Source organism: Microtus pennsylvanicus, chromosome 19 (genome assembly GCF_037038515.1).
Source record: "Microtus pennsylvanicus isolate mMicPen1 chromosome 19, mMicPen1.hap1, whole genome shotgun sequence".
In the NCBI taxonomy this organism is placed as follows: domain Eukaryota; kingdom Metazoa; phylum Chordata; class Mammalia; order Rodentia; family Cricetidae; genus Microtus; species Microtus pennsylvanicus.
In genome coordinates this window covers 3,830,478-3,850,111 of record NC_134597.1, presented here as the reverse complement: position 1 = coordinate 3,850,111, position 19,634 = coordinate 3,830,478, and the positions used below count along the sequence as shown (strand labels likewise).

The 19,634-nt window shown below is 43.9% G+C and overlaps 1 protein-coding gene across 1 annotated transcript in view; it reads left to right on the top strand.

Moving 5' to 3' along the window:
- The window catches only part of Slc25a13 (solute carrier family 25 member 13), a 166,978-nt gene that overhangs the window by 136,324 nt on the left and 11,020 nt on the right, over positions 1-19,634 (top strand). The window contains exons 14-15 of the mRNA XM_075953627.1: positions 1,393-1,533; positions 17,979-18,117. Coding sequence (XP_075809742.1) covers positions 1,393-1,533; positions 17,979-18,117 — 280 coding nt within the window. The remainder of the gene's footprint in view (positions 1-1,392; positions 1,534-17,978; positions 18,118-19,634) is intronic.

The window sequence follows — 19,634 nt, the reverse complement described above, 5'->3', positions numbered from 1 at the left end:
ATGATCTATGTAGAAATTGAAAATATATCAAGAAAAAAATAAACTCTAATTTTATCACCTCTGTGGTATCCCTACTACAGGTGTGAGTCTTCTGTGTATGCTGTGACCCTTTCCACTCAGCAAGCACACTGCACTTTAACACAGCTCTTGTTTCTCATCTCTCATTATAAATAATACTTCCAAGACCACCATTATAGTTGAATGCATTCCATAGAATACCGACAGATAATTTGAGACAGTGCATGCACTGAGTCCTGAGAGCAAAAATCTTCCAGGAGGCACTTTTGTTTGATGTCAGCCCCAGTTTATCTGTTTCTGTGACGACATCTTGTAAGCTGTGCTAGCCTCATATCTGCGGTCTGGTGTCGGTAACATCATCGCATAATAGATATTTAGAATTGTGTTGCATCGTGATTGATTTAGTTGGATCATATAAAACTTGTATTTGTGATTAAGAAATAACAAATTAAAGAATATTAAGAAAATCATAGTTGCTTGTAACTTATGTGGATTTAGCTTCAACATGAGGTTTTTTTCCCTGTATTTAAATATTTCAGTGGTGATCTCAGGGGTGTGGCATCCAAATCTCACTGGAGCAAATGAACATACAGTATACAGGGTTGAATTCACGTTTTTACCATTTTGACATATCACTTAGTTTATGTAAGTAGAGCGATTCTACACCCAGGCAATACATAAATAAAATGGTGAGAGTAGCCCCATCAAGTGCTAGTCGAGGATCCTGCTGTTGTTTGATTATCTTCTCTTTAGTTGCCTTTCTGTCTCTGGCTTAGGTGTTGTAGGGGTAGTTATCCTACTGAAATCAGTTTTGTTTTCTGGTGCTGGGGATCAAACACGGAGTCTTGTGCATGCCCAGGCCTTGTTCCTGCCACTGGAGATTCCTTGTCATTTCCGTGTGAGTGGGGGTCAACGGTAGCCTTCCTCGGGTCTTTGTCGCCTCTTCTCCTCCACACTGAGGAGGCAGGACCTCTGTACTTGAAGTATTCTGGCTACACCTGGATTTTGATTACACTTATTCCCTAGCTGCATTTTTTTATTTCTTTTCTGAATTTAATTGCATGTGTGTGTGTGCACGCTCGCATGTGGGCATGCGTAAGTGGAGGTCGCAGAACAACCTGACTGGGGGGCAATTCTTCTTCTCTTATGTAGGTGCCCGGAATTGAAGTCGAGTTCTCAGGCGTGATGGCAAGCACTTCACCCACTTAGCCATCTTGCTGATCCACCATCCATTTTAATTGTTGGATAGGACCTGAAACGATCGTCCTGTGAGGACAGAATGTCCTCAACTTCATTCAAAGATGTCATTCTTCTCTTCCTGCCCCATTAGCACACCTCAGCTTTGACCTTAAACTTTTCCTTTTTTCCCTCTAGGCAGGAGGCTCCCAGGTAATTTTCACCAATCCTTTAGAAATTGTCAAGATCCGCTTGCAAGTGGCTGGAGAGATCACCACTGGCCCCAGAGTCAGTGCTCTGTCTGTGGTGCGAGATCTGGGCTTCTTCGGCATCTACAAGGTAACTTCTTTTCCTCGTTTGCTTAAATGACCGTTACTTCAAGGACATAACTGTACTTCTGGAGCAAGTTCATGTCTCCGTAGGGCATCTAGGAGGCGCTCCTTCCTGACACCTGCCAACAAGCTGTCCTTAGAGAGACTGAGATGCAGGGTGACTGTAACCGGAGTGGCGCCTGGCAGAGTGGTTCAGCTGAGCTCTCCAGCAGCACTGGCCTCAGCCTGTAATGGCCAGAGGTCAACACTGGCTGCCTTCTATCACTTTTCACTTTTTGAGACAGTTGTTTTTCACTGAACCTGAAGCTCACTGATTGGCTAGACTGGCTTGCAGTCAGCCCCAGTGCCTCCTGTTTCCACCTCCCCAACACTGGGATTTCAGGCACGTGGCCACACCTAGCTTTCCATGCGTGCCTGGCAACCCATACTGAAGCCCTTATCCTTGAATGAAAAGCGCTTTACCAGCTGACCCATCCCTCTAACCTCAAAACCAAATTCTTAGGTCAAAAAATTTGCTTTTGGATCCTACATAAATTCTGGTACTGTGTGGTACTGCATCTTAATTATTATAAATATCATTCACTTTATGTTTTAAAATAACTTTCCAGGATGACAGGTCAGTGTTTAGTGGCAGTTTGAAAAGTTTTCCCTACTCTTCTACCTGGAATATTCAGGTGTGGTGATGCACAACACACCCTTAGTCACAGAGCTGGGGAGGCTGTGATTTCAAGGCCAGCCTGGTCTAAATACAGAGTTCCACACCAGACAGAGGTACACAGTGAGACTCTCTCTCTCTCTCTCTCTCTCTCTCTCTCTCTCTCTCTCCCTCCCTCCCTCCCTCCCTCCCTCTCTCTCTCTCTCTGTCTCTCTCTCTCTCTCTCCCTCCCTCCCTCTCTCTCTCTGTCTCTCTGTCTCTCTGTCTCTCTCTCTGTCTCTCTCTCTGTCTCTCTGTCTCCCTCCCTCCCTCCCTCCCTCCCTCTCTCTCTGTCTGTCTCTCTGTCTCTGTCTCTGTCTCTCTCTCTCTCTCTCTCTCTCTCTCTCACACACACACACACACAAGCCATGTTGTAATAAACTGAAGTCATCTGCATCTATGCCCAGCACTAAACCTTATCAAATAAAAGTACTCATTGTTCTCCAGTAAGATTTTAGAAAGAATGTGTTGCTGATTCCAATAAATAAATCTTTGGGGATACAGTGTGAAATCCAAGTCGGCCCAAAGCAGCTTAATTTATATTAATAGCAGAAATATGTAATTAATAAATTTTATGCAGATCAAGAGATGTTTTATTCCAATTAGTTGTGAAGCTTAAAGCCGTGCCTCACCAGGCCTTGTCCTGCCCTTAGACATCCGCATAGGTTGGCTTCCAGAGTGTATCGTCTTCATTTTCTCTCCAGGCTGTGCAAGTGAACCTCTTTTAGTCTTGGCTTTTCATGGCCCTGGAAATGTACTACATAAACACTAACACCGAGACACTGTTCTCTCCCTCTCCCCTGTCATCCCAGTGGGTGTCACAAGCCCTGCATGGGGAACAGCTGGCCATGCTGACCACTTTGGGCTCTCTGTGTGTGTTTTTTCTTTTTTGTTTCTGGGTTCTTCAGGTAACCTCAGTGAAAATTCAGAATTGCTTACAATGGAGCTTCCCCCGCGACCTGCATTCCTCCAGGCCGTGTGACTGTACCTCATGATCTGAGCCTTCCTAGGATTAGGTAGTGCGTGACTCTATTGGGATTAATCTCAGTGAGGAAACTAGGTTTATGTGATGGGTTGGAATAAATATGTGGATGTGGGCTAGTTTGGTTTTAGTTTTACATTTGTGGTATGTGTGCATGCGTATGAGATCAGAGTCATTTATCTCTTTCCACCTTTTCCTGGGTTCCTGGATTCAGGCTCAGGTTGCCAGGTTTTGGCAAGTAGCGTTACCTACAGAGCCATCTCTAAGGCCCTTGAAAAGTTGGCTATTTTTTTTCCAATAGCAGGTAAGACGCTATAATTGGGCAGTGAACACTGTCGATGGCTCTTTTGTTTGCACACGTATTTCCAGCTGTAAGAAGTAAACAGTGCTGACGTGAGTCACGGCATAGATGAACTTGGAGAGAAGAACACTTTCTGCTCTAACATTTTAGGTCCTTGAACATCCGTGACATGATGTAGTGGCTTGTCACTATGACAGAATGCCAGGCAGTCTTTCAACAGGCTGTCTAGTAAAAGGCACTTGGTACTGTGGCAATGACTGTTATCGAAATATCTCTGTCGACGAAATGGTAGGGACTTGTTTGCTGATACAAGAGCAAGCTGTGTGACTCGCTGCAGAAGACACCAGGCTGGGGCTTCTTTTGTCTTCACATTTTGTCACAGTCTTAAGCCCCTCTAAGGCTCCGGGGAAGTCCCTGGCACCCCAGTTTTGGAGCTGGGTGAGCAGCGGCTGCCAGCCGTGGTGTCTGAGCTGAGACTGAAGCCTAGACATTGCTCGTGCTTTTGTGCTAAAGTTGCCTTTCTGAAGTGAGTACGATCGCTCAGGTCTGAGCGAGGGCACTCTCCACAGAACGCTAATTACCAGTCTAGCGGTTTAATCTAGTTCACAAGCATTCCACACACTTGGCCCTGCCTTTCAAATGCTGTTTTGGTGAATTGGCAATTGCCACGTGAAGTTACTGGTGTTTTTGAGCTGGAAATTTGGTTTCATTGTGTGAAAGTATCCTGCAGGCACCCTCCTCAGTCCAGTTCCCAGACACCCAAGGGCTGGTTAGCCAGCAGCCGGAACCTCTCCTGTGTGGACTGCTTCTGTCACCACCCAAGATGGAGTCCATTCTCTTATTCCAGTTTTGCTTGGTGAGCCCGGACTCCAGTTCTTTCTGTCTTACTTTTCCATGAGATCAATGTTAAGAACTGCTTCGCTAGCGAGCATCGCAACTGTGGATTTTCTGTGATGTTCCGGGTGATTTTATTTGAGGGTGTAGAGCGCTCTACTCATGAGGTGTTTTTCTGTGCTTTTCTGTGATGTTCCGGGTGATTTTATTTCAGGGTGTAGAGCGCTCTACTCATGCGGTGCTTTTCTGGGGTTTTAGTTGGTTAGAAAAGAAATACAGTTGGCTGGAGCACCCCAATACTTTAAGGCTGTTAGTTCTCCCTTCAGGTAAATCTTTAAAGGGAGGACCCCTGTCCTTTTTATTGGAACAGGTGCTCTTCCTTCTTGGTCCCAGGTTCCCCTTTGTTGCTGTTAACAGTACAATGCTGGAAGCAGGCCTGGTGAGTGATAGGTTCTGTCTGTGTGTTTAGGACTGCTGGGCTCAACCTCAACTGGGCTGCTCTAGCCCAGCTCTCTGGCTGTTGTTTTTTGATTTTGGTTTTGTTTTTGGTTTTGTTTCTCTCCCTCAATGAATTGACTTGCAAAATCTCTTAGCATTCTGTGACCTTCCAGTAAAGGAAAATTAGAATACTTGCCTTAAAAATACATTTGCGAGAGAGAGAGAGAGAGAGAGAGAGAGAGAGAGAGAGAGAGAGAGAACACAGTAAACATTTTACACTCCTGAAGGTAGAAATAGTTTAGTGAAGACGTTGTGAACTGTGTAAACAGAAGCCCCCTCTGAACTGGTAACAGTTAGAGATTTAGTTAAACATACATGATTGAAATAAAGGGAGAGCAAGTAATTGTCTTCGAAAGACTATTTAATCAGTTAAAAAAAAGTCTCCTGCACTACTTTTCTTCAGAGCACGGGAAGGCAAGGCTTAGGCTCGCAACTCCGTGGAGTGCCCCCCTGACTCTCATAAGGCTCTGGTCCATCCCAGGCGATGCACACACATGCACACACAGAACCATGTCCTTGTGTATGTATATGGACCTATTTCTCGTATCCTGTTTTTATGGCCTACGTTCCTGTAGCATAAATAAATCGTCTATCATAGGAAAGAGGGCTGTGTGAATCGACCTTTTCCGAAGTTGGTGCTGTCAGTTTATAAGGCTTACTATTTAGCATTGAATGGCAGCCCAGCTAATAGAGGTCAGAAGCATCCTCACTGGAGAGCGTCAGTACAGTTTGTCTCCCTCGTGACAAAACCTGGCCACCAAAGCAATGAGGATGGGAGCCATCATGTATTGACAGAGAGTTTTCTAGTCTGTAATCCCAGGTGTTAGCTTACGAGGGCCAGTTCGCTTAGAAAACAGGCTCCGTCAGCTCTGTTCCTACCCAAAGCATTTGCTTTATTACACTGTAGATGACATTATTCAGATAGATTCTTTTCATCTGTATACATGCTCGTGCATTTTGTGCAAGCAGATTGCTGGAACTATTGTCAGTGTGTTCTGAAGGCAAGCGTCGCACGAGAACATTTCGAAAGCTCAAATCACCCAGGACGTATGAATAAAACTCTTATTTCTCCATAGCCCAAACTGCACCAGAACATCACTGATTCTAAATTCAGTGCCACTAAACACAGTGCATGTACAGTCTCTTCTGTTGTCTTAATAACCACGTGGAATGTTTTTAAGATGCATGTACATGCATGTATAAATGCATACACACATGCGCACACACATGTGTGTTGCAGAGACAGTTGTTTTAATCTAGCTTCCTATTATTATTAATGATTGTTTCTTTCCAACTGTAGAGATGTTGGAAATACATAATAACACATTCAAGAGATTAGTGAAACAAAACAGCATTTAATATGCAATCTGCTGAACGGGATATAGCTTAGAGAATGGCTGGCACATTGGTTTGATGTTTTTAAAAAGTCTTCCAATCTTGAGAAATCCTTATCTTCCTCTTGGAACTAATGAAACTGTTCCCTTTTCTGATCCGCTGGGACTCAGGAACACTGACTGACCTGACAGTGGCAGCTGGGATAGAAATGAGGGTACCTTTGAAGGAAGCTTCAGTAGTGCAAAGTCCTGGAAAGTAACAAAAGGGAGAAAGTAAGTGTAGATTTTGTGGTGGTAATGGGGGTCTTTAGATTTTAGAATTCGAGAAGCTTCGAGAAACTTTTAAAAGATCTTCTAGCTGTTCTTCTCCCTGTTGTTGAGGAAGACAGGACAGAAATGTGAGGATGCTTATTTGGGTGACCCCAGACACACAGGGGCAGAGCAAAGATAGCCTCTCCTGATCCCTGTCCAGTTTTTCTCCTCTTGAAGGTTCTAGAAGGCAGAGGGATGGGTGCCGAAGATCTTGTGTGAGGGTCATCCGTGGGCACAAAACCACAAGAGTATTGATATCTTCCGGCCGCAGAAGCTGATGATGGCATGCAGAGACCACCCTCACTGAGATGGCAGGAGTCACAGGTCAGGGACAGAACAGTGCAGCTCTCAAATGGAGGCTGTAATAAGCAGCATTGTAGAGAAATGAGAGAGGAGGAGGATTGGCAAGAGAGGGAAAGAAGGAGCTGAAGGTGGAAGTCAATGGTTGTCTTTAAGAAGCCAGTTTTCTAGGAAGTCATGGTGTTACTCAGGAGGCAGAGGAAGAGGCAGGTGGGTCTCTGTGAATTTGAGGCCAGCCTAGTCTACAAAGCAAGTTTCAGGACACCCAGGGATCTTATGCAGATAAACCCTATCTCGGGCGGGGAGGGGGGAGTAAAGCCAATGTAAATAGAATCATAGAAGTAGACACATTTATGAGGAAATACAAGTCTATAAGCTACTCAGCCTAGGAGTTTTACCGTGAAAGAAAAGCTATGGGAAAAATGGTCAAGGGATAATGAGTGGCATTAGTGATTGTTATTTATTTTGGTTGTGTTTGTGTTTTGTAATGCTGGGGAATCACTGTGGGGGCTTAGTGCATACTAAGCACATGCTGTACTACTCAGCTCCCCTCCCAGCCTGTTTGCTTTTATTTTGTTGGTAGAACTTGTGCATCCATAGACAGAAGAGAGATTCAACAAGGGCAGGATTTTACACAGTTGAAGTGCAAAGGTCAGATATGGCCAGCATGTTCAGGATGTAGAGAGATGGGGTCCAGGGCTAGAACAGTTCACTCTAGCTCCCGTTTACGGAGGGCTTCCTCTCCCAGGCCCATGCTGATAGCTGTGTTTGCTTTCTATCAGTTTATCCTCACTGTGGCCCACCAGGCAGACTACTGAGGAAAGGAAGGCTCGATGGGTTTAGGTGATTTGTTCAATGTCATCTATCTGATAAATTAAGTGATGAGTCTGGACTTCAAACTCTGCCACATCTCTCTTAGAAAGTCAACATACCTATTAAGGTTTGTTGAGGCAGGTAGGAAAGAAGACATGCATGGTACCTTAAGTGTCCATGGAAATAGTCTTCCTGTGTGCATATAGAGCACATTGGATGGAGCTTAGCACACACTACATGTGACGGTGCACTAGTCATTAATTATAATTTCAGTTGCAGGATGTCAACTAAACGATTACGAAAGAATCCCTACCATCTTCTTTCCATTTTTCCCTAGCCCTGGAAATTTCGGTGGTTCTGCAGTAAACTATCCCCTTCTCCTTCCCCTCCCATCACCATCACTCAGACTGAGCGTGCTACCTTGGCCATTTAGTTCCTCATTTGTTGTTGTTTTTTTGAGGGGGTAAGGGTTCCTATTGCCCGGGCTAGCTTTAAATTCTGTGTGTAGCCAGGGAGGTTGGCCTTGAGCCCTTATCCCTGCAGCACCCACCTCAGCACCGAGATCACAGGTAGGTTCAGCCACGTCTGCCTGCTCAGAACACTGGAAGAGCAAAAGAAATGGAGGTGACTTTTGAAAATATGGTTTGTGTACAACAATTCAAGTAGAATTCAGTGTTGGGGAAATGTGATGCTTAAAAAACAAAAGGTTGTTGGACCATTGTCTTAATTACTGTTCTGTTGCTGAGGAGGGACACCGTGACCAAGGCAACTCTTTTAAAAGAAAATATTCAACTGGGTGCTTGCTTGCAGAGTTAGAGGGTTAGTCCATGATCATCATGGTGAGAAGTAGGCAGGCATGGTGCTGGAGCAGTAACCAGGAGCTTCACATCCTGATCTACTGGCAGTGATTGGATAGGAAGGGAAGGGAGACAGAGAGACAGACAGAGAGAGAGACTGTGCCTGGTGTGGTCTTTTGAAACCTCAAAGCCCACTCCCACACCTCTTCCAACAAGGCCACTCTTTCTAATCCTTCTCAAACAGTTCCACTAACCACCGCAGCCCTCCTTCTATTTAGTAACCAAGTATTGCACCCAAATACTCCATTAACTGAAGTTGCAAAGATATATATGGTATCATTCATTGCCTTCAGTGTGGCCAATCTTGAGGCCATGGAGGAATTTAAACTTATCATTGTAGTCCCATCAACTTCTTTCAGCTATTTTATTAGTCTACACAGACAATTTAAATACAAAAAGGGCTATGACAATAAGATGTTACTTTATTTTCACCTAGGCTTCTGTGAATTTGTCTTTCCAGAGGCACACATTTTTACCAAGTCTGTATTTAGTTTTGTTGTTTTAATTTTTCAGTTTGTTCTCTTTGTAAAGAACTTACAGGACCTAAACTGTTGGGCCATATTTAATGTGCATGTTGCCATGTGCGGAGACTGTTGTAAACCCTGTTCTTAGGCTACTCTGAAAACCCTTTTTCCAGAAGTAACAGATATGTTCCTCATTCTACTAAGCCAGCCTTTCATTCTCTGGTTTATAGTTATGACTGAGGTATGTAGTTAAAGGACAGCCTGCTTAACAAATGTTAATTAGCAAAGCATTAACAAGATAGGTCTTTGACAGCCCGAGGCCTGTGGGGAATGATCAGTTTAGGGAACTTGTATACACATCTTTAGAGGACCCCATGCTGCGTATTCAACTAGGTTTATGGTAATTACTATACTTATTTTAATTATTAAATTTACATGTAATGTGCCTATAATATTCATAAGTTGACATAGAGAAAGTCCTCATTTCAAGGCCTGTACTCTGGTATAGTAAGCTGCTTGTTTGTCTTGGCCACCCAGATCTGAAACAATCACACAGAAACTATATTATTTAAACCACTGCTTAGCTCATTAGCTCTAGTTTTTTTATTTGATAACTCTTACATTTTAATTTAACCCGTCTGCATTAATCTGTGTATCACCCCGAGGTCGTGGTCTACCAGCAAAGTTTCAGCACATCTGTCTCCGGCTGTGGCTCCATGTCTTCTCTCTCCGCCCTTCTTCCTCCCAGCATTCAGTTTAGTTTCCCCGCCTAGTTAAGTTCTGCCCTGCTATATAAGGTCCAAAGCAGTTTCTTGATTCATTAATGGTAATCGCAGCACAGAGAGGGGACTCCCACATCAGTGCTCTGCCACCTACAGTGTCCTGGATTTGGCACGGAGCAACCATGATTTAGAATCAGATCCATATTTATGATGACACATTTGAATATTTATTTCTTTGGAAACCCTCCACTTCTCCCCATTCTGAGAAGCCATCTTCTCTACCATAAGTGAGTGTTCTTCAGACTGTGTCTGTGTTAAAGCTGAAAGAGAGTTCTGGCTTAGCTGGGATCCGCCGTAACCTGAGTGTATTGAGAGGGCCAGGAGAAAGGAGAGGCTAATGGCGAGGCACTGCCTTTGTGATTTGGTGTTCTGAAGGAAACCTGATGGGCTTAAGAAGCAACCAACACGAACAGTTTCTGCAGTCAATCTCTATAGGGTTTCTAGCCATCGGCAGAGCATACGAGTCAAAACAGCTACGAATGTTGAGTGACACACTTTGTAAAAGCCTCTCCGTGAGTTCGTGAGGGAGGAGAAGTTAGGCGACCCCAGCAGGAAGTACTTTGGTGATGCCTGCAGTGCCGAGAATGGGAGGGGGATGACTTGGCTTACGGTGAGGCCCTCAGAATTTCAGGGGACATTCAGAGCTCAGCCCTCCATGTGTAGAGCCAGTCCTGTTGGCATGTGCCTTCCTTCTGCTGGAGCACCACTCCTGACCCCATTCCTGGTGCGAAAGGACCTTCCCATAGAACTGCAATTCTCGGAAAGCTATACCTGGCGGGTGCCAAAATATCATGCATCTCCCTCATTAGGTGGCAAGAGACTTGGCCTTGCTTGTCAGTAGAAGAGAGAAAGGGATAGAGAGTCCCTCTTCTAACAGTGAGAAGGCCTATGCTGATCTGAAATGAGTGTACACGCTAAGTTTATATTTCTTTGGGGGAGTATCCCTGTGTGATTGACAGAATAAAACACTCGTCTTAAGAGGAGCTCACTTTCAACCCGAACCTCAAAGGACTTTTCAGGTACTGTACCAAGGGAAATAAAAGATCTCAAGTCACATAAAGCATTAAGAGATTACAAGAATAGCAAATAGTCTAAACATACAAAAATGTAAAGATTTTAAGCTGAAATATAAATTGAAGGTTTATTTGTTTTAAAAAAAAAACTATTAAATAAAATTATGATGGTGAGAATTTTAAACTGAACAAGTGGCCTTGCCAGAGTCGAACACTGCTGAATAAAGAATTAGAGAACTGTAAGGTAGGATTTATTCAGAAAACGTTTCTGAGAATTAGAGAACTGTAAGGTAGGATTCATTCAGAAAACGTTTCTGAGGGAATCTGAGATGGCTTACTAAGTATAAAAGACCGAAGGAAAGGAGATGGCTGAAGATGCCCCAGGACTAATGAAGTAAAAAGAGCAGGATGAATCAGAATAACCAATCTCAGTGCGGCTCATTCCGAGTGGGGAGCCACACAGCTGCAGAGAAGGTCCTGGGTACCAGAAAAGATGACATCCCCAGATTCAAAGTCATCATGGTGTCTTCGTGTAATGACGGGAAACTAAACTTTATTTTGAAAAACTATATTTTAGGAGCAAGGGTAGAATAAAACCTTTTATTTTATCATTTTTATTTTTGAAGATTGACAAAACTCAGTGAGCATGTCAAGTTAGGCATTAAGAAAGGAATTATAAGCCAGGAATGGTAGCACATGCAGGGGGCAGAGGCAGACGGGTCTCTGCATTTGAGGGTAGCCTGGTCTACATAGTTAAACAGGACTACACGGTGAAGAGAAGAACTTGGAGGGCTGTGGATGTAGCTCAGCAACAGGGTCCTTTCCTAGAATGCATCAGCCATAAATGCCAATCCAGCGCCATTTAGAAATAGACAGTAATACATAATATGGAAGGAAAGTTGATACTAGGTAAACATGCGGAAGGAATGGAAGGACAAGCAGGTGCTTAGTTAGTAGCATTGTCTTGATTTTTATATATGTAGAAATAATGGTAACTATTGGTGCTTAATATCTTCAGCTGTAATTAATAATCAAGAAACAAAATGAGGCTTGCTTTTAATTTAAGTAATCAGAAGAATGTGTGCTGGACAGGAGGGAGATAAATACATAAACTGTATTAAGCTAAACAGAGAAAGCAGACTAGAAATAGGCTTGGCAGGCATGGTGCAGCTAGAAGGATGGGGACGGAGAGGAGAGAAAAATGTCTCGAGAAACACCTTTCCACAGGTTAGCGCTGTCATAGTGATATGGGACTAAAATCACACACACACACACACACACACACACACACACACACACACACACACACACTTTCAGGGCTTCTGGTCCGCCTGAGTGACAGCCCTATTGGTGACAAAGCAGTTTACAGTCGCAGAACAACTGAGCCAGTTAGGGGTATTTCCTCTCCATCAAGAGACCCTGAGCTGCTAAGATAATTTTTTAGAATTATGCTGGAATTAAGAAGAAAATAATGCCATCAATGTCTCTTGATTAGAACCAAATGGGAGGCACTTATATTTTATATTCAAATTGTAGTCATTGGCTGTTCTCTGACAGTCGGTGGCTAGTTTATTTGATTTTAGCAGTACTGCCATCCCCTTAGCTGGTCTGGACACTGCCGAGGTGATCAGCAAGGTCCTGTTCAAGTTGCAAATAATTAACATTATATCGTCGCATAGGAAAGTTCTTGAGCGGAACCAGTGTCTTCCCTTCCTTGTGTGTGTCTCTTGCTACTATTTCCCTGGCAGCAGTTCTCCTTCTACTTGAAGTGTATTGCATAGCTTCCTTTTTTCTTTTTTTGGGGGGGGCAGAGGGGTAGTGAAACTGGGTATTGAGCCTAGGACAGAAAGCCTGCTGCTGCCAAGCTGGGCATGGAAGGGTTAAGTGGCTGAGGGGAACCAAGAGGAATGCTGAGGGATCAAGACATGACACGCTGCCCATTGTTTGCAGCTCCAGATCAAAATATACAATTATGCATGCCAAATAAATTCTAAACCTGTAAGGTCGGGAAAGAGGGGTGGTTCTGATGACAGGTGCCAGGAGCATTAAATAACCTCCTCAGACAAGGTGCACCACTGTTGTCTTGAATACTGTGGGGGTCCCCAGTCTGGCATTCTCCCCCATGCTAGACAATGTGCATTCACTGCCGGAGTCTCCATTAAGCCCCAGTCCCCCAGACCTGCTGGCTCCTGGTGCAAGCCTGCCCGACACAGAGGTGCCTTTGTGAGTGTAATTACCTTTCTCTGTATTAGGAATAGTCTGTTTAGAGCTGTGTTTGCAGGTACTGCTAGAATAAGAAGGAATTAGCATGCAAAAAGACCTGCCCTGCCTCTGACATCTTCATCAGTACTATCGCTCAGCGCTGGTTTCCTCAGCTAAAACAGGACTGGCTTCCATGCCTAATGTTGGGGTGTGTGTGTGTGTGTGTGTGTGTGTGTGTGTGTGTGTGTGTGTAAGAGACAGATGGGGGTGCGGGTCTTATGTGTTGTATCTTGACAGTCTTGTACCCAGCGGAACAGCCAGAGTAAACTTGAATGGATGATTCCAGCAACTTAAGAATTGATTAAAGTTCCCCTGGGCTTCCAACTGTGTCCACATCAAAAAGGCAGGAGAAGTAAATAAGATGATTCTTTTGCTGCGAAGATACTATGTTCATGGACAGCATCCTCAAGACCACTAACTGACCTTGTCACTTGTGGGTTGTGAACTTAGAGTGAGCCCACCTTGAAGACGCTTGCCTTATCTTTAAGGAGGAATGGTGAAGAAGACGTTAGAGAGTCCAAAATTGGAGCGTAGGCAGCTCAAGATTATTTGCCTATTAGGTTGCCTGGAAATGCTTTTTATCGTTCCCATCTGTTCATCAACGGGCCTTTCATTTTGAAAAGAAAAAAATTAATAATTTCCCTTCTTTGGAGATAGGGGTACTTTAGTGATTAGGTTAGAGGGTTGTATTTTGTGTTTCGTGATTTTCCATATGTCATTTTACTATACCCAGAAAATTCAAGGCCAATCAGAGAACAAGGGCAAAATCCACCCAGATAACTAGTGAAAGAGGAGCCAGGAACTCTGGGCATTTTCATACGGGGGGCTGAAAGATTAAAGATTTAAACAGTCAATCTACATAATTTATTAATTTTTTTGATGGCCAACGTCATGATTTTCATGTTGCTAACACAGGCTGCAGATAGCACAGCCTGTCTCTTTACTACAGAGGTGCTCGTTCAGCACGACTTGATCACCTAGTAAAGGTTTCACATGGAGGCAAGTAGAATTCAAGCCAGCAGGTTCAGACTCATGTTGTGCTGGAAACCGGGTGTTCACAGAGCGAAGGATTTATCCGGGAATCTGGTGGAGAAACATTTTCCTCACCCTCGGAACCTAAAAGAGCCTTTTAACATCCTGCATGACTTTTCCATTGTGTGGGCTCAGCAGGTCAGGGGTTGCCTAAGGCGGTCCCGGCAAATTGGCACTGGCTTTGTGACTGAGACCTGGAAGGAGTGGTCAAGGAGAGGAGGCCAGGGAAACTGGATAAGCCTGACTTTTCCTGTAGGTTTTCAAGTTCCCTCTCCAGGAAGGCTGGATTCTGATGCCTTGAGGAGAAGCTAAGGCACCTTCTGAATTATTTGCTGAAGGAGTCTCTTGCACAGGTATAGGTTTAGGGAACAGTAAAGGTGGCTACCGGAGCAGAGGCAAGGAAGCACAACCCTCCGGCCACACTTGTCCCTTTATTTCTGTGACGGTGGCTACTTCACTTTTCCCTCAAGTTCTACTAGCGTCTCTTCTTTTTGGTGTTCTACAGTGTAACGTTGTCCCCGGTGCTCAGCTCTTGCCCCACGGTATCGGAGGATCCTCTCTGGGGTGTTCTTGCTCTCCGGATAGGTAGAGAAGCAGTGTGTTCTGGCCGTCCCACCTGTGGAGCAGGGACAGTGGGAGTTCTTTCATGTCTTCTCAGATCATCAGCAACCCAAGACCTCTTACCCAGCCTAACATTGTTCTGGGTTCTCTGACCACACTGCCTGTTTCCTGAGCGAGTCCAGCCTGCTCGGCACCCACTGTGTTACAGGTACAACTCTGCTTCTCCCAGGCTTGTTCTTCTTTTGAGGCTAAAGCTTCATTCCTGGGACCAGGCCATTTGTCTTCCCGCGCTGTTCATCTCTTCTACTGCCGAGTTCCGCTTCTCACAGGGATTGACGCATGCTTTCAAGAATTCAGGAAGACAGTGTGCACTTTTTAGGTCCCAAGTTTGCACCCCTCACCTTTTGTACCCGGTTTTTGATCACATTGAATCTACAAATCCTGAAACATGCCAATCTCCCCTTTTTTTGTCTTTAGCGCTCTAGTACAAAATGGCTGTTTTCTACGGCAACTTGTCTGTCTCCAATGAATAATGGATCTTTGTCTCAACAACTGAAATGATCGTTTTGCTTTCTAGAATAATTTTCAGAGGAGTTAGTGCCCTTGTAGAAAGCTAACAGCACATTCCAAACTTGGGGGGTGGGCTTTCTAGTTGTACCCTTTCTTTCCACAGACATCACTGAAGCAAAAAAAAAATCACTGTTGTCAAGAGCGTCCCTGGAAGCCACAGATTTTGTTAGGTGTTTCATAAATTAAATCAGGTAGTCATAACTGATCCCTGGTTCCTTCCAGTATGAAGCAGGCAACACCTATGCTGAAATAGGCAGAATCCCAGTTAGGAAAATCTCAGAAGAGTATTGAGAAGATGTAGACAGTGTGGAGCCATATGGAATCCATGCCTGTCCAGCTTCTGCTTAGAAGATGCCCACTAGAGAGGGTGGTGTTTGGGGCTGAAATGAATAAAGAGATGGTATTTGAAAGGTTGGTGTCCCAGCACAGCAGTCATCAAAGAAGGTGAGGAGCGATAGGTGGACCATGACTGACCAGATGAATGGAGCATTGATAGCTCTAGCTGAGAGAGGTTAGGGGTATCAGTGAGAAGAAACTAGAAAAGCAAAGCTTTGAAAAGGGTGAGAATGGAGGAACCTATCTTCAGGATATCTTGAGCCATATGAGTTTTAAAGAAGCAAGTAGAATAAAAGTATAAGCCACACAATTAAAGACAGAGGGAGACACTCAATCATTCCAGGTCAAAACAAAGCGAAAGCCACACACTGTGGGTTTAAGGAGCGGAACAAGCCAGAGCAACTCCTGTGTGGCTTCAGCTCTGGAGCTGTTGCTTATTTCTGTTGGCAGGGCTCTAAAATGTTTACAGTGTTTGCAAGGTGATCTCTATGAGCAAAAACATTGGACAGCAGATTAAATTTGTAGGTTTCTAGACAAACATAATATTCTATAGCGGGATTTCTCTATAAGAATTTAGCTTCCTTAAGAAAAACTATTGTTAGCAAAGAAATAAGGGCAGCACAGAGGTATGTCAACAAAATGTAACTCTGGAGAGCCATATGGCTAAACATAATATAAAGGACAATGCATAGGAAGAATCATACCTCTCAAGGAATCCTCACAGTTAATTTAGGGATAGTGTGAGTTGCTTTTCCCTCACATGAAGGGAGGGAGCCGTATTTAACTGGTCTTTGCTGGAGCCGCGTATTTGGTCTGCACCTTGTGGACAGCACACACGTGTGTTCAGATAACCGAAACTCACACGAAAACTTGAAGCAAGAATCAGAATGAAGGAGAAAGCGAGAAATTAAAAAGTGATATTAATTCTCTAAGCTTATTTAAAGAACTAACCCTAAAGTAAGCACTGAGTATTCATATAGCTGCTGATGCTGTCTTTTACTGCACACCTCCCCAAAGCAAAGTCTTAGCATCTGCATGTTAGGCTTGTCTGCAGGTATACCTAAGGTGCCGTTGGAACATGACCCTCAGCTATGCAGTTGATAGATAAACGTCCTGGGCACCATTTTACATGTGGGAAATGAGACTCGAATGGTGGATATTGTCGTACTTACTTTCTACTAGTCACCTAACAGTCTGCATGAGCTGACACACAGTACCTGAGATGGGCCAGCCCTTTTCCTAATACCTTCATGAAGAGTGAGCACATAAAGTCTCCGGGGGTCAGTCAAAAGAGGAATATCCAAATTCAGTCAAATCTGGACTGAATCCAGATTCTAAGCCTTTGTTCTGGTAGGAAGGTTGAACTAAACTGGGATTAAATTTTATAGGATTAAGTTTAAAGTTCCGCGTGTATTACTCGTGGAAGACAACTAATTAAATTGCAGTAGACCTGGGTTAATAACAGTTTCCATGAAAAAAGACTGAGTCAGGAGTGAAATGTCTTTGTAAGAGTGAATGACGGACAAGTGGCCTGAAGACCTTTGACCGACTTAGCCAACCTCAGACAGGAATCCTCAGCGTCGCCTAACTAGACCTTGTGCATGCCAGTGGACGGGACTAGACCTGTTGAGTGTGGATGAATTCGTTATCTTCTTTTGGGAACCTCTCTAATTGGTAGAAATTTGGAGCCTTAGAAATCTGTGAGTGAAACAGTATTGAAAAGGGATGGTTTCCTGCCCACTCAGTCTAAGAAACGGTGTGTGTGTTGTAATTCGCATCGTAACGCCGGATTCTGTTTTTGGTATCATCAGTGGTTGGGTACTCAGCATGGCATGATTTTGGCATCAGAAATTATTTAGTGAAAACTTCACTTCTGAAGTTAATTGTCCCATATTGAGCTCCTAAATATGTCAAAATTATGGTAAATATTTTAGGGTAGGTATTTATCAATATTTCATAAACCCTAAGCAACGAATAAAAACCCTAGTACTCTCTGGAAAGATTTGTTTTTATGCATACGTCATTTTTTTTCTGGGAAAGACTCCAGCACTTTTATCAGATTCTCAAATGATACCAAAGTTGGACATTTCCCTTTTGCACCTCCACAGCTTGTCTTTCTACTGATGTATAAACAGAGAGGCACCTTGACTGTTGCTTCCTCTTTTACTCTAGACCAGCCAACAGATCTTCCCCCCACAGAGACTTGAAGAGAGCCACAGGCAGAGTTCCAAAGTTGTTCTAATTGGAATCTTGGCCTTAGAGAAAACGAGAACTCCCCTTTCCCACGTCCTCACAGCCTAGGACAAATCTAGTTGTGTTTGGAGGAACAAGACTCAAACTTGTGGCTTTGAGAATGCGGGTTATTTTACTGTCTCCTTTCGATGCGTGAGTACCGATTTGGTCTTCTCCGGGGATGTTTTGTTCTGAGGTGAGTTCCAGAGAAGCCTGACTTCCTCAGTGGGATGTGTGTTTCATGTGGTGTTTCTTCCCCTTGCGAAACCTCACAGGGTGCCAAAGCGTGCTTTCTGCGGGACATTCCTTTCTCGGCTATCTACTTCCCCTGCTACGCACACGTGAAGGCTTCCCTTGCGAATGAAGACGGGCAGGTCAGCCCGGGAAGCCTGCTCTTAGCTGGCGCTATAGCCGGTAAGTCTCATCCATGCAGTGCCGTGCTTTCCCCCCACCCACCCCGAGCCTCCAGCCTCCAGCCTCTGGCCCTAACCCCATCCATCATACTACAGAGACAGGGTTTTTGTTTGGTTTGTTTGTTGTTTTTTTTTTCTGACAGTTTTTGACAGAGTCTTAATGACTTTTTTTAAATAGCTTTCAAGGGACAGAGAAGAAATTAATTATTTTGTCAAGTTAGATTATTAAGTGACCTTTAGCTTTAGAGTATTTACTGATGATTGGTTGATTTACTTGTTTGTTTTCTGTGGTATTGGTAGATTTTAATTCATGTTCCATATTATTTCCTAATTTCAGTTAGTAGCCCTGTAGATGGAGCAGCGGGGTGCTTCCTGCCTCCCAGCTCCCGGCCACTGGCTAGCTTTACCCAAAATAATTACATGGAAACTGTATTCTTTTAAACACTGCTTGGGCCATTAGCTCTAGCCTCTTACTGGCTAACTCTCACATCTTGATTAACCCATTTCTAATGAGTGTCTTACCGGGAATATTCTTAACCTGCATCCATCTCGGAGAGGAGAGCTATGGTGTCTGCTTGAATCTGCTTCTTTCTCCCAGCATTCTGTTCTGTCTACTCCACCTACCTAATTTTCTGTCCTATCAGGGCCAAGGCTGTTTCTTTATTAACCAATGAAAGTAACACATAGACCCTCCTCCATCATGGCCCAAGAATGAAAATGGTTTGGCTTGAACTCTCTAATACTTGTGCCCTAAAGGTATCTAAACAAATTGTTGCGTGTAAACTTGTCCAGAGCTTAAGCGAAATGTGACCGCTCAGGACACAGTGAACGAGTGGCTGAACTGGAATGAAAGTAGGAGTTCTGTATTCCACATCTCCCTCCCCGAGTGTTGTAGTCTCCCGCTTTCATTATTACTGAAAACAACTAGCGTTCTCAGCTGTCCAGGACAGAACAGCTCTGGCTCACAGAGGTAGGGCCTATGGAAAACTAAGTACCACTGATTGACGTGTGACCAAATAGGTTTCTTTTCCTCAGCTTTGCATAGAGACAGCGTTGTAGAGTCCAGCCTGTATTTCAGGGAGGGGAGCATCATGGGAGGCTCTTTGCATAGTGACTAGCATGTATCATGTACTCAGTACCTATGAAGATGGAATCTAGATGAGACTCCCCCTAAATCACTCCACAAGTACCAAATATGAGATTAAGATGATGAGAGCTCAACTCAGGGTCAAAGATTCTCTCATAACCTTGTTTTCCTCAGACTATTAAAACATTTAACTCTCCTCTTGGGGAAAGCAGACACTGAGAACCAGGTTTACGTCTAGGTATGAATATACTAGGTAGCGCATGTTACCAGATCTGAATATTTCCTTTCTTTTTTTTATTTTATTTTATTTTTGCTGATTATGAAAGTAATATAGCTCACTATAAAATATTTCAAAATGGCTGGGTGATGGTGGTGCATGCCTTTAATCCAGCACTCAGGCAGAAGCAGGTGCATCTCTGAGTTTGAGGACA